This window comes from Puma concolor, chromosome B3 (genome assembly GCF_028749965.1).
Source record: "Puma concolor isolate L17-30 chromosome B3, mPumCon1.1.hap2, whole genome shotgun sequence".
In the NCBI taxonomy this organism is placed as follows: domain Eukaryota; kingdom Metazoa; phylum Chordata; class Mammalia; order Carnivora; family Felidae; genus Puma; species Puma concolor.
The window spans coordinates 149,251,757-149,264,534 of NC_141672.1; the positions used below are offsets into that span (position 1 = coordinate 149,251,757).

The window sequence follows — 12,778 nt, forward strand, 5'->3', positions numbered from 1 at the left end:
CCGACTGCACCACCCACGCGCCCCCGTTTTTTTGGTTTTAATGTTTACTCATTTTTTTATTAAAAAACTTTTTTAAAGTTTATTTTTGAGAAAGACAGAGTGTGAGCAGGGGAGGGGCAGAGGGAGAGGGAGACACAGAATCCGAAGCAGGCTCCAGGCTCTGAGCTGCCAGCACAGAGCCCGACGTGGGGTTCGAACCCATGAACCATGAGATCATGACCTGAGCCGCAGTTGGACACCCAACTGACTGAGCCACTCAGGAGCCCTGTTTCTTTTTGTTTGTTTTTTAAGTTGACAAACAACTGTAATTTTCTGGACCCTGGAGAACGTGTATAATTTAAGTCGTATTGATACTCTAGTTAACAATCGCCAGCTGGCAGGCGAAGTACCTTAACACTGCTAGAAATCATTTAAAAAAAAATTTTTTTTTTTTAATGTTTATTTCTGAGAGAGACAGAGACAGAATGTGAGTAGGTTAGGGGCAGAGAGAGAGGGAGACACAGAAGCAGAAACAGGCCCCAGGCTCTGAGCTGTCAGCACAGAGCCTGACGCGGGGCTCAAGCCCACGAACCGTGAGATCATGACCTGAGCCGAAGTTGGACGCTCAACCGACTGAGCTGCCCAGGCGCCCCTAGAGATCATTTTTTAAATGTCCGTTAGATAAAAATAGCTTTCTAAAAGTGGCACAGTGTTTACTGTTTGGAGGTGGATTGTTTTTTATCTCTTAGTTTAAATAATTTATGTAAGATATGTTTATAGTCCATATACTTCTACATAAGATAGAACTTTCCAATTTGGGTGAGTTGAATACAAGGTTTTTGCTGAAAGTTTCTTAGGCGCGAAGTGGCGTCGCACCGTGGTCACCGCTGTGCCACACTAGTCCACGCCGCCCGGCCGTGCTGGCACCGGGGCCCAGCGGGGGGAAGGGAAGTGCACGTGCTGGGTGCAGGCCACACCACTGCCCTCCCTCTTCCTGCTGAGGGGAATCCAGCAAAGGTTGCTCTGTTCTTTTTGATACGTTGAGCCAGCTCACACAGTGAGTCAGTACGGTTCGGGACACTGGGATGGAATAGCTTTCTGGTGTGGTGTTTAAAACAGAACTTCTGTGTTGCGAGAAAGCAGCTGATTCTGAGAAGTCTCTCTGGTAAATTGCTGTTCCAGGAGTTTTTAAGATGTGTGTGTGCTCGTGAGAATGAATTCTTAGAAACAAGGTAAGTCTTCTGTGTAATACATACGTGTAATGCTGGCTTTTCTTCCTTTTAGACCCGAAACAGTGTTAAAAAACCAAGAAGTAGAATTTGGCAGAAATCGAGAGAGGCTTCAGTTTTTCAAGGTACACATGATTTGAGGAAATTTTTATATTTAAATTTATAAAATAGTGATGAGTACGGTTTTTGTGTCCTTTAGTAGTCCTTAAATGCTTTGTAGCAGTGGACCCCTTTCCTCCTTCAGATAAGATCTTGTTGGAAACCCCAGTGTATAAAACAAGATAAAAACTAAGTGACTGTAATTCACTGTGGTTCCTACCATTTATCTGGACTTACTAGATCATTTTTCTTTGACCTAATTTTGATTTAATAATCTGCAAAATGAATATGTTTAGGGTTAGTATTTACATACTTGTTTTTACGTGTATGCTATCAACTTTGACCATATTGAACGTCGGTAAAGTATTTTTTGTGTCAATATTGCATCTTGATTGTGAGCACAAGGTGATGTACTAACGCTTGGATTTTTTAAAATGCAAACATAATATAGTGGAGTTCAAGAGTTTTTAAGAATGTGGCTGTAATCCCTCCCGGAACTGGGATGGCTCATCAAGTTAACTTAGAGTATTTGTCAAGAGTGGTTTTCGAAGAAAAAGACCTCCTCTTCCCGGACAGCGTCGTCGGCACAGACTCTCATATAACCATGGTGAATGGATTGGGGATTTTGGGGTGGGGTAAGTAGATGACTAAATATATTTAATTTGGGGGTGGGGGGAGATGATTCAGGAACACTGCAAAAGAGCATACGTAGCAGGTCGGCGGGCTCTGTGGCCTCTTCGAGGCTGTTTCTTCATCTGTCATAGCAACAAAAACGAGCGTTAGCCTTTGCGGACAGTGTGGCGTGAGGGAGGGTTTATGAACACGGTGTGCGGCGCCCGGCCAGGCACTGCTGTTGTGGAGCAGCTGTGGTGGAACGTTGTCTGTGAAGGCGATGCGGCCTAGGCCTGTGCTCTGGGCCTGTGTGACTGCTCCCGGCCGTTCGTGCACGTGTGTCTTGCACACGAGTGTTTACTGCCCAGCGTGGGCTGTGCTTTTACTGGACGCCTCGTGGCTTTGCCCAGGCTGTCCCTCTGGCAGGGCGCATGCCCTCCTTGCCGGGTCAAGAAGTCTTTGTCATTGGCCGGAGCCTCTTGAGGTTGGCGGTTCTGGGTTCCGTTCATATCTATGCCTTGAGCCTAGCGCGGTACTTAGCGTAATAAAGACTGTTTATTGAATTTAATAGGAAGGTGAGCACCAATTTCTTTCAACCACGTGAGTGGAGTCATTCCTTAGGACTTGGGTCCACATGCACAGTAAGAGCGAGTGTGGTCAGACCAGCTCCTCAAGCACTCAGAGCGCTCGGTGCCCCAGAGAGAACCACAGTTGAACTGTGCCGCGCTAACGTTTGTCTTTGTCACTTCAGGGGTCGGAGGCATCGAGACAGAAGCAGTTATGCTTGGCCTGCCCGTTTCTCTTACGTTGCCGGAGGTGGTGGGATGTGAGCTAACTGGCTCGTCAAACCCTTTTGTTACGTCCATAGATGTTGTTCTTGGCATCACGAAGGTAATTGTGGCACCTGTGTGACTCAGTGGGCGTGAATCACAGGGGCCCCTCGAGAGCAGGGTTGCATTTGCTGCCGCATCCTCAGGGCTCTGGCCTCCCTGGCCGTGGCCTCGCAGCTGTCCTCACAATCACGGCAGCGGTCGGGAACCCTCCCTTTGTCTAGGGTGTTGGACCATTGTTCACGTGACACGTTGACTCGCGTGTTCCTCATTACAAGCCTGTGGCGTCGGTCCTAGGACTGTCCCCATTTCCATTCTGAGAAAATGGACATACCCTTGGGCTCAGTGACTCGCGGAAGGGACACTGGGCCGAGCAGTGGGAGGTGGAGTAAGGCCCCTACCAGGCCGGCCAGGCCCTCGGCCCTGGGCTCTCAGCCATGTTGCCTCAGTAAGCGCTTGTTGCCCCTGGATTAGAAAATCGTATTTAGGAAAATAATTGCATCTCCTTGAATGCTGCTTTTAAAAATTTTATTTATTTCTTAATGGTTGAGAGAGAGTGACAGAGCGCACGTGTGTGAGCGGGGAAGGGGCAGGGAGAGAGGCATACGGAGACTCCCAAGTAGGCTCTGTGCTGACATCAGAGAGCCCAGTGCAGGGCTTGAACTCATGAACTGTGAGATCATCACCTGTGCTGCAGTAGGATGCCCAACCGACTGAGCCACCCAGGTGCCCCCCGCATCTCTTTTAATACTTAAATGAATCATTTGCCCTCAAGAAACTGTTCTACTGGATAATACGGACTGTAGAAGTGTGGGAGGGTCAAGATTTTCTCTTGGCTGTTTAAACACTTTAGAAGGATTTTATAAAAACTTCATCTGAATTTTAAAAATATTGGCTGCGTGCATTTAGTACATGTACTCTAGAGTTTCCTAGTGAACAGCAATTTGTAACTGTCCATCCTAAATCTCTGATTTTGAAAAAAAAATTTTTTTTTTAACGTTTAGAGACAAAGTGTGAACAGGGGAGAGGCAGAGAGACAGGGAGACACAGAATGAGAAGCAGGCTCCAGGCTCCAAACTATCAGCACAGAGCCCCATGCAGGGCTCAAACTCATGAACTGTGAGATCGTGACCTGAGCTAAAGTTGGACACTCGACCAACTGAGCCACCCAGGCAGTGCCCCCTAGATTTCTGGTTTTGACTAGTTACATTTTATTTTATTAAAAAATTGTTTCTTCAACGCTTATTTTTGAGAGTGAGACAGTGCGAGCAGGGGAGGAGCAGAGAGAGAGGGAGACACAGAATCTGAAGCAGGCTCCAGCCTGAGCTGTCAGCAGAGTCTGATGAGGGGCTCGAACCCATGAACTGTGAGATCATGACCTGAGCCGAGGTGGGACGCTGAACTGACTGAGCCACCGAGATGCCCCTTGACTAATTCTATTTTAATGATTAAGTCCATTCTGTTAAATAAATGCACATGGGAAATCTCCCACCTATAGCTCCAATTCAGATCCTGGAGCAGCCACTTGTCTGGTTAGATTGCTGGTCTGAAGGCTTTCGAAATTCTCTGCAGAGGAAGAAAATGGTCTGCTTCCTTCTTAGCATTTAGTGTTGATCCTTCTTCCCTAATTAGGAAAAATCTGACGCCTTGCAGAAATGATTGATTCAGTGTATGGCCCCAGAAGATCAAGAAGCTAAATTGAGAATTGCAGGATCATTTCTAAAGGAAAAGGAATATCTCATTATGGATTTAGAGAAATCCACACTCTCCTCTGGACATCCTGAAAATAAATGCCACTTTTTAGACCCCTCTGGCTTTGTTTTTTGTTTTTTTTAATTTAATGTTTATTTTTGAGAGAGACCGAGCATGAGTGGGGGAGGGGAAGAGAGAGAGGGAAACACAGAATCTGAAACAGGCTCCAGGCTCTGAGCTGTCAGCACAGAGCCCAACACGGGGCTCAAACCCACGAACCATGAGATCATGACCCGAGCCAAAGTTGGATACTTTACCGACTGAGCCACCCAGGCGCCCCTGGCTTTGTTCCTTGTAACAGTATTATATGTTTTTAAATTTGGGTATATTAATACAAGAATTAAATCTTTCCTGTATGTTTCATTTATTAAATACTTTATTTCTGTTTTGAGGTTCTGTTCTATTCGTGATTTTTATAGGATGAGTCGTGTATTGTTTTCCACATGTATATTGTTGTGCCTCATTGACTTGGTGACAGCGGTTGCCTTGGTGTATCTTCCCTGTGTTGCTCGGATCCTCACAACTGTAGCCAGCGACGTAAAGAAGCATCTTAGCCTTTTATGAAAGAGTCTGGATGCAGTGGCCCCCAGCACCTCTAGACCGTTAGGACTGAGTATCACTCACGGGTTGAAGGTTGTCCCCAGTTCCCTCCCTGGGCGCTGTCCTCGTCCAGGCTGAGGCTGCTGCTGTTTGGTGATAACTCACAAACATGGCTTGACAAGGAACGAAGTTTGAAGCCACATGTGACGTCCTGTCAGAATGAAACTTACCAATAATTAACGAAGCTGTAAATATTTGGACCAAGGTTAGAATTTGAAGAATTTTTATAGCCAGTACATATTTTTGTATTTAATTTAATTTTTTTAACGTTTATTTATTTTTGAGACAGGGAGAGACAGAGCATGAACAGGGGAGGGGCAGAGAGAGAGGGAGACACAGAATCTGAAACAGGCTCCAGGCTCTGAGCTGTCAGCACAGAGCCCGACGCGGGGCTCGAACTCACGGACCGCGAGATCACGACCTGAGCCGAAGTCGGACGCTTAACCGACTGAGCCACCCAGGCGCCCCCATATTTTTGTATTTAAATACACAGTTTTATCAGTGTGTTAGTGTTCCGTTAAATGCGAGATGCCATCCACACTTAGAAGCACCACGGTTTTACGTGCTGCTGTGAAAGAAAGAGGGCTGCCAAGCTAACAGCCGCGCCGAGTCCAGAGTGCACCTCCGTTTCAGGGACGTGCACGTGTGGATCTTAGCCATTTTCAGCTTGTAAGACCTTTTGACCCTGCCTGACAGTGACACCGGGCCACTCTTCTGTTGACTTTTTGCTTAAAATATCTGCAGACCCAGAACGAGTTGATGTTTGGTAAGAACAACAGAGAACCTCTTTCGTTCACTGTCACTGGTAGGGGCTAAACATTAGATTTTGCAGTTTTCAGAGAATCCTTGCCAATCTTCTCATTACTAATTTTGTGTGCGTTTCTGTGTATCCCTTTACATAGCACCTCAGGCAAGTAGGAGTGGCTGGAAAGTTTGTTGAGTTTTTTGGAAGTGGAGTTTCACAGTTATCTATAGTGGATCGGACTACAATAGCAAACATGTGTCCAGAGTACGGTGCTACCCTCAGCTTTTTCCCTGTTGACAATGTGACATTAAAACATTTAGAACATACAGGTAAGATGACAGATCGGTAGGGTAAGCGTGTTACTGTCTCCAGTGTGTTTGTCTGAAATAACTTGTAATAAACAACTACCTTGTGCAGGTTATTGGATATTCAGGAAATTATGATGTTGAAACTGGCTTTCAAATAAACTGCCTCACATTCTTGAAAGAGTATTGTGTTCTCAAAACCTGGTCCCCTGTGGCCCGTCTACAGTATTTTAAAGGAATTACTCAAACTGCAGATCCTTACCTCACTTGTTCCAGGAATGACGGCTACCACACCCTTCTTAGGGACAAAGGCTGCAGTTTAGTGGAAGTCAGGCTGGCGCATGTGTGCAGCTGTCCCCTTAACAGGAACAGAGGAGCCACCACACAAAGGCTGGGGACCGGTGCCCTGTCTGAAGACTAAGCACATAATCTTGTGAAAAGCAGCCTAGGATTACAGGCTCCAAATCTTTTTTGTAGCTTGATTAGCAAGACGTTTGACCGTCTTCTATTGAAGGTTTAATGTAGAAATACCTGTAAGACCAGGATGTGCTCATGTTTCTTAAGACCCCGGCTCTCCTTTTTATGTGGTCCACTTCCCTTTTCAAGAGGCCATTGCTGAACTAATCTCTCGTCATAAGGGTATTTGGGGGGTGAGGTCTAGTATTCTTCAGTTGGGGGGAAGATTTTATAAATTCGTAAGTCAAATGGCAAAATGGACACTTGGTCACTTGGAATGTTGGAGGGAACGATTCTTACTGAATGCAGAGCTTTCTCTAAACTGGGTTTGTTAGAACATTTGAAAGTGAAATGGTTGAGATGCCTCCTTCCCACATGTTAATATGAGTTGTGTAGTAATGATGTGTTGCTGCGTAAGATATTATCCTAAAGCTTAGTGGCTCAAACCGGCAATAATCACGTGTGGCCGCGTGGTTTCAGCAAGTCCGTGGTTTAGACGGAGAGGCCGCCTGTCTCTGCTCCGTGGCGTCTAGGGTGTCAGACGCAAAACTTGGCGGCTCAGGCCTGCAGTCCTGACAACTGCGAGCTCGCATGTCTGGCACTGAATGCTGGCCATCAGCGGGTGCTTAGCGGGGACTGTCAGCCACAGCTTCCATGTGTGTTCTCTCCATGTAACCTGGGCTCACTTACATGGTGGCTTTCCAAGGGCGGCTGACCTGGGAGAGAGTGTTTGCCAGCCGGTCGACAGTCCCATGGCTCAGTTTCAAGGGCCGATCTCTGCCTCTTGATGGAGGGCTGTCATTGGCACATTGTGAGCACACGGTTTGGGTGTGTGCTGTTGCATCAGTCGGTGGAAATGCAGTTGGCCACAGTTACTTCTAGTCATGCTGGCTGAGAGCTGCCCAAATATTTAACTGGAGCTCTTATTGCTAACCATCTGATGGTTTTGATTTCTGGAAGATCCTGTTAGATCTCTCTCACTGCTCTGTGAACCCTTTCTTAACATTCACTTATTTTTTCATTTTGATTATTCGTGTTTTTTTTTTTAGGAAAAGTAATGAGTGTCCTTCGTGGTGGGTGATCATTTGTTATATTCAGTGTAGTTATCGATTTATCTTCTGCAAACTTTTTTTGTGAGTTTTCTAGAACTGGCTCCGTATTTCTCATCTTGTCTCTGAGTAACTTTTAAAGGGGGACTGGTGTGTGTTTTATAAAGCAGAGTTTTCACCAAGGGCAAAATTTTTACTGCTCTTGAGAACAACATCAAGTGGTAGTTTGTAAAGAAATCTGTTCTGAGTAGTAATGTGTAATGTCTGTTTCTTGCTCATCATTGGAATTCAGTACCTCCAAAGATTTCTCTTACTGTATTTTTGTTGTTCTTAATCTTCATTTTAGGTTTTGACAAAGCCAAACTCGAGTCGATGGAAACATACCTTAAAGCTGTGAAGTTGTTTCGAAATGACCAGAAGAACTCAGGAGAACCTGAGTACTCCCAGGTGTGTGCAGAGAGGCCCCTTGTCGCCGTCAGGGTGTGTGTTCTGTAGCTTAGCCACCGGGTTTGAGTACCAGCTCTGGGACTTACCGGCAGGACGGCTGTGGGCATGTTATCTAGCCTTTCTGCCTCAGCTTCCTCACCTCTAAAATAGGAAGGTATTCTTAAGGGATTAAATAGAAATGTATTCGAGCGGTTTTAGGGACCCAGAAAGTGCTCAGTGTCAGCTATCATTATTTAACATTTAACGAATAAATGTTATTTATGACCCTGCTTAGATTTTACTCAGTAGTTTTACAACATTTTATCAAATCTAATTTTTTTTCTACTTTATGAAAAGAGTCAGATACCCTCTGAAAATATCAATTCTGATGAGGCCTGCATCTGGTTAATGTCTGTATTTATAAAAATATGTTATGAAAGGGGTATACAGTTATATGGTCTTACATGTTAAAGATATTTTATAATGAATCTAAGCCAATATTTCTTACCTTTTGGAAGTTTATATTGAAGTAAGTAAAATTCACTTTCAGGGAAGTCTGAATTTTAATACAATTCATTTTCTAGGAGCGTGGTAAGCATCGAAAAGCACTTGGTGTTGTCATAGGTCTGGTTATCCACTTTCTCAACCCAGCTTTATTTTTCTTCATAGCATGTGTCCTTGCCTGAAATGTATTAATTTCTGTACGTGTCTGCCTGTCTCCCCTGCCAGAATGCCAGTAAGAGGAGAGGCATGCTCAGTTTGTGTGGTGCCGTGCCCTCCGCCCTGGTGCGCCTGGCACAGTGCTGACTGTTGGGTGCATATGTGAGCCCACCTAGGTGTGTGGAGGGCCAGAGCAGATCATAGGGAGCGCACTTGTGTGAGCTCCTCGTTTTCTGGTCCCTTTCAGCTCTGTTTATTGTAGTGCCATGTTTTTGTTTTTGTTTTTGTTTAATTTTTTTTTTTTTCAACGTTTATTTATTTTTGGGACAGAGAGAGACAGAGCATGAATGGGGGAGGAGCAGAGAGAGAGGGAGACACAGATTCGGAAACAGGCTCCAGGCTCTGAGCCATCAGCCCAGAGCCCGACGCGGGGCTCGAACTCCCGGACCGCGAGATCGTGACCTGGCTGAAGTCGGATGCTTAACCGACTGCGCCACCCAGGCGCCCCTGTTTTTGTTTTTTTTTAAAGACCTAAAGGGAAAGAATAAGAAAAATTAAATGAAAAACCTTGCATTGTATAAGAAAAAAGAATAATTTGACCTATTAAAGACTTGACCAAATTTAAGAAATAAAACTTGGCACAAAAACAGACACTCAGATCAATGGAACAGAATAGAGAACCCAGAAATAGATCCCCAAACGTATGGCCAACTCATCTTTGACAAAGCAGGAAAGAATATCCAGTGGAATAAAGACCGTCTCCTCAGCAAATGGCACTGGGAAAACTGGACAGCGACAGGCAGAAAAGTGAACCTGGACCACTTTTTTTTTTTTTTTTTTTTTTTGAGGGTTTTACTTTATTTTTTTATTATTATTTTTTTTAACATTTATTTATTTTTGAGACAGAGAGAGAGCATGAACAGGGGAGGGTCAGAGAAAGAGGGAAACACAGAATCTGAAACAGGCTCCAGGCTCTGAGCTTGTCAGCACAGAGCCTGATGCGGGGCTCGAACCCACGGACCGTGAGATCATGACCTGAGCCGAAGTCAGACACTTAACTGACTGAGCCACCCAGGCGCCCCTGGACCACTTTCTTACACCATACACAAAAATAAACTCAAAATGGATGAAAGACCTAAATGTAAGACAGGAAACCATCAAAATCCTCGAGGAGAAAGCAGGCAAAAACCTCTTTGACCTTGGCCGCAGCAACTTCTTACTCAACATGTCTCCGGATGCAAGGGAGACAAAAGCAAAAATGAACTACTGGGACCTCATCAAAATAAAAAGCTTCTGTACAGCAAAGGAGACAATCAGCAAAACTAAAAGGCAACCGACAGAATGGGAGAAGATATTTGCAAACGACATATCAGATAAAGGGTTAGTATCCAAAATTTACAAAGAACTTATCAAACCCGACACCCAAAAAACAAATAATCCAGTGAAGAAATGGGCAAAAGACATGAACAATAGACACTTCTCCAAGGAAGACATCCAGATGGCCAACCGACACATGCAAAAATGCTCAACATCACTCATCATCAGGGAAATACAAATCAAAACCACAATGAGATACCACCTCACACCTGTCAGAATGGCTCACATGAACAACTCAGGCAACAACAGATGTTGGCGAGGATGCGGAGAAAGAGAATTCCTTTTGCATTGTTGGTGGGAGTGCAAGCTGGTGCAGCCACTCTGGAAAACAGTATGGAGGTTCCTCAAATAACTAAAAATAGAACTACCCTACGACCCAGCAACTGCACTACTAGGCATTTATCCACCGGATACAGGTGTGCTGTTTCGAAGGGACACATGCACCCCGACTATCGACAATAGCCAAAGTATGGAAAGAGCCCAAGTGTCCATCGATGGATGAATGGATAAAGATGTGGTAGATATATATACAATGGAGTATTACTCTGCGATCAAAAAGAACGAAATCTTGCCATTTGCAACTACGTGGATGCAACTAGATGGTGTTATGCTAAGTGAAATTAGTCCGAGAACTCCATGTGACTTCACTCATGAGGACTTAAAGAAACAAAACAGATGAACATAAGGGAAGGGAAACAAAAATAATATAAAGGCAGGGAGGGGGACAAAACAGAAGAGACTCTTAAATATGGAGAACAAACTGAGGGTTACTGGAGGGGTTTGTGGGAGGGGGGATGGGCTAAATGGGTGAAGGCATTAAGGCAACTACTGAAATCATTGTTGCACTATATGCTAACTAACTTAGATGTAAACTAAAAAATAAATTAATTAAAAAAATAAAACCCATTAGCATGTTGATTTCAAGGTAAACTTGCTGAGTATGTAAAGATGAGAATCACTGGATCCATGAAGTGATGTACAAGCAAAGCGGCGTAGCAGTTGTGATTGATTAGGGTAAGCAGGGCGGTTAAATCTTGGAGAAAGGCATAGTGTAGGGAAACTTCATTTAAACTGATAAGACCCAAACGGACAGAGGAAAATGGTAGAAATGCCAGAAGAAACGCATAGGAACCTAGTTGGGAGGTTGGGTTTTAAGAAAATACCATTTTTTAACCCAAGCAATAAAAGCATGGTCTCACAGGAGCCTGCCCAGCTAGATACTTGGGGACCAGGAAGAGAGAAGTCCCGCTGTGTCCCTCCAGCAGCCTGTGTTGAGCACATTGAGGAAGCAGCAGTGCTTCCTGAGCCACCTTCATCGTCACAGAGCAAGGAAGGGTGCGTGTGGAGCTTGGAGGCAGCAGATCAGTGGCTGGCACAGGCGATGTCTTAATCATCAGGCATCTGGATGACAGAGGAGAGAGATGGGGAGGGACGCCGTAGTCTGTGTAGACCGGCTGATTCGTGTTGGGGTGGTTTGCGTACCGATCTGCTACTCTTGCTTTTAGCAGATGCTTGTATGTTCAGTTTCATAAATTGGGTTGTTTTCAAATCTTTATTTCTGGAGGTGTGTGTCCTGTTACAGCAAACACGAACGGACTTGTTGCGCTTCAGAAAGTAGTGCTGAATTGCAGTCTGTACTGAACAGATTCTAATTCCTCGTCTTCCTCTTCTCTCTCGTTCCCTAGGTGATCCAGATTAATCTGAATTCAATAGTTCCGTCCGTCAGCGGTCCAAAGAGACCTCAGGACAGAGTTGCCGTGGCGGATATGAAACGTGACTTCCAGGCTTGCTTGAATGAAAAGGCAGGTCTCCTCGCCACTGTCTTTGTCTGTGCGTCTTGTGCTCAGGGGTAAAGATCCGCCCGGTGGCCCGGAACCACCGTCGGCCACTGTGCTCTCGCATGTTGGCACTGGCAGCCCCCTCGGTTTCCTGGCGTCCCATGTGCGAGTTGGTCATTTGATTAGCTCGGTCCCAGGCCTGCTGTGCCGATCAGACCCTGATTCTGTTATTTCGAGTTAAGGATGGAGTTTCTTGGTCGCCTCACTTCAAGCGCTGATTAGCCACCTGTGGTCATGGTGCTCTAGTGTTAGCTCAGATCGTGAGTGTGTCCGTCCTCACAGAAAGTTCTGTTGGACACACTGTTCTCGACTTCTGAACTGTGTAGTTATTCTCATAAAATCTGGTAAATGTAACTGAATGGCACGTGACCTCTTTGACTTTCTGGGTTTGTACTTTCTGTCTGAAAAGCGAATGGGGAGAGGGGCAGAGGGAGAGAGGGCATCCCAAGCAGGCTCAATGTCAGCACAGAGCCCAACGCGGGGCTTGAACCCACAAACTGAGATCATGACCTGAGCCTAAATCGAGTCAGATGCTTAACCGACTGAGCCCCCCAGGCGCCCCTCTTTTTATAATTTCTTAAATTATGTTGTTGTTGTTTTATTGCGGAAAATGTCATACTTGTGCAGGAATAAAGTAGTCTAACGGATTCCTACATACCTGCTTCAATAGTTACCAAGTCATAGGCAGTCTTGTCTCATCCATTCCACACACATTCCCACCCAGAGGATCACGTTGAATCCAGTTGTCAGGGCCATTTTAACAGAGACCTTGCATCATCTCTTGAGGATTATCGTAAGTGGGAAGGAGTAGAGAAAAACAG

The 12,778-nt window shown here is 45.2% G+C and overlaps 1 protein-coding gene across 1 annotated transcript in view; it reads left to right on the top strand.

Annotated features, from left to right (window-relative positions):
* Window positions 1-12,778, top strand: part of IREB2 (iron responsive element binding protein 2) — a 45,180-nt gene that overhangs the window by 17,641 nt on the left and 14,761 nt on the right. Inside the window, exons 6-11 of the mRNA XM_086711791.1 lie at window positions 1,264-1,333; window positions 1,759-1,942; window positions 2,671-2,810; window positions 6,004-6,175; window positions 8,003-8,103; window positions 11,805-11,921. Of these exons, the coding sequence (XP_086567917.1) occupies window positions 1,264-1,333; window positions 1,759-1,942; window positions 2,671-2,810; window positions 6,004-6,175; window positions 8,003-8,103; window positions 11,805-11,921 (784 nt within the window). The remainder of the gene's footprint in view (window positions 1-1,263; window positions 1,334-1,758; window positions 1,943-2,670; window positions 2,811-6,003; window positions 6,176-8,002; window positions 8,104-11,804; window positions 11,922-12,778) is intronic.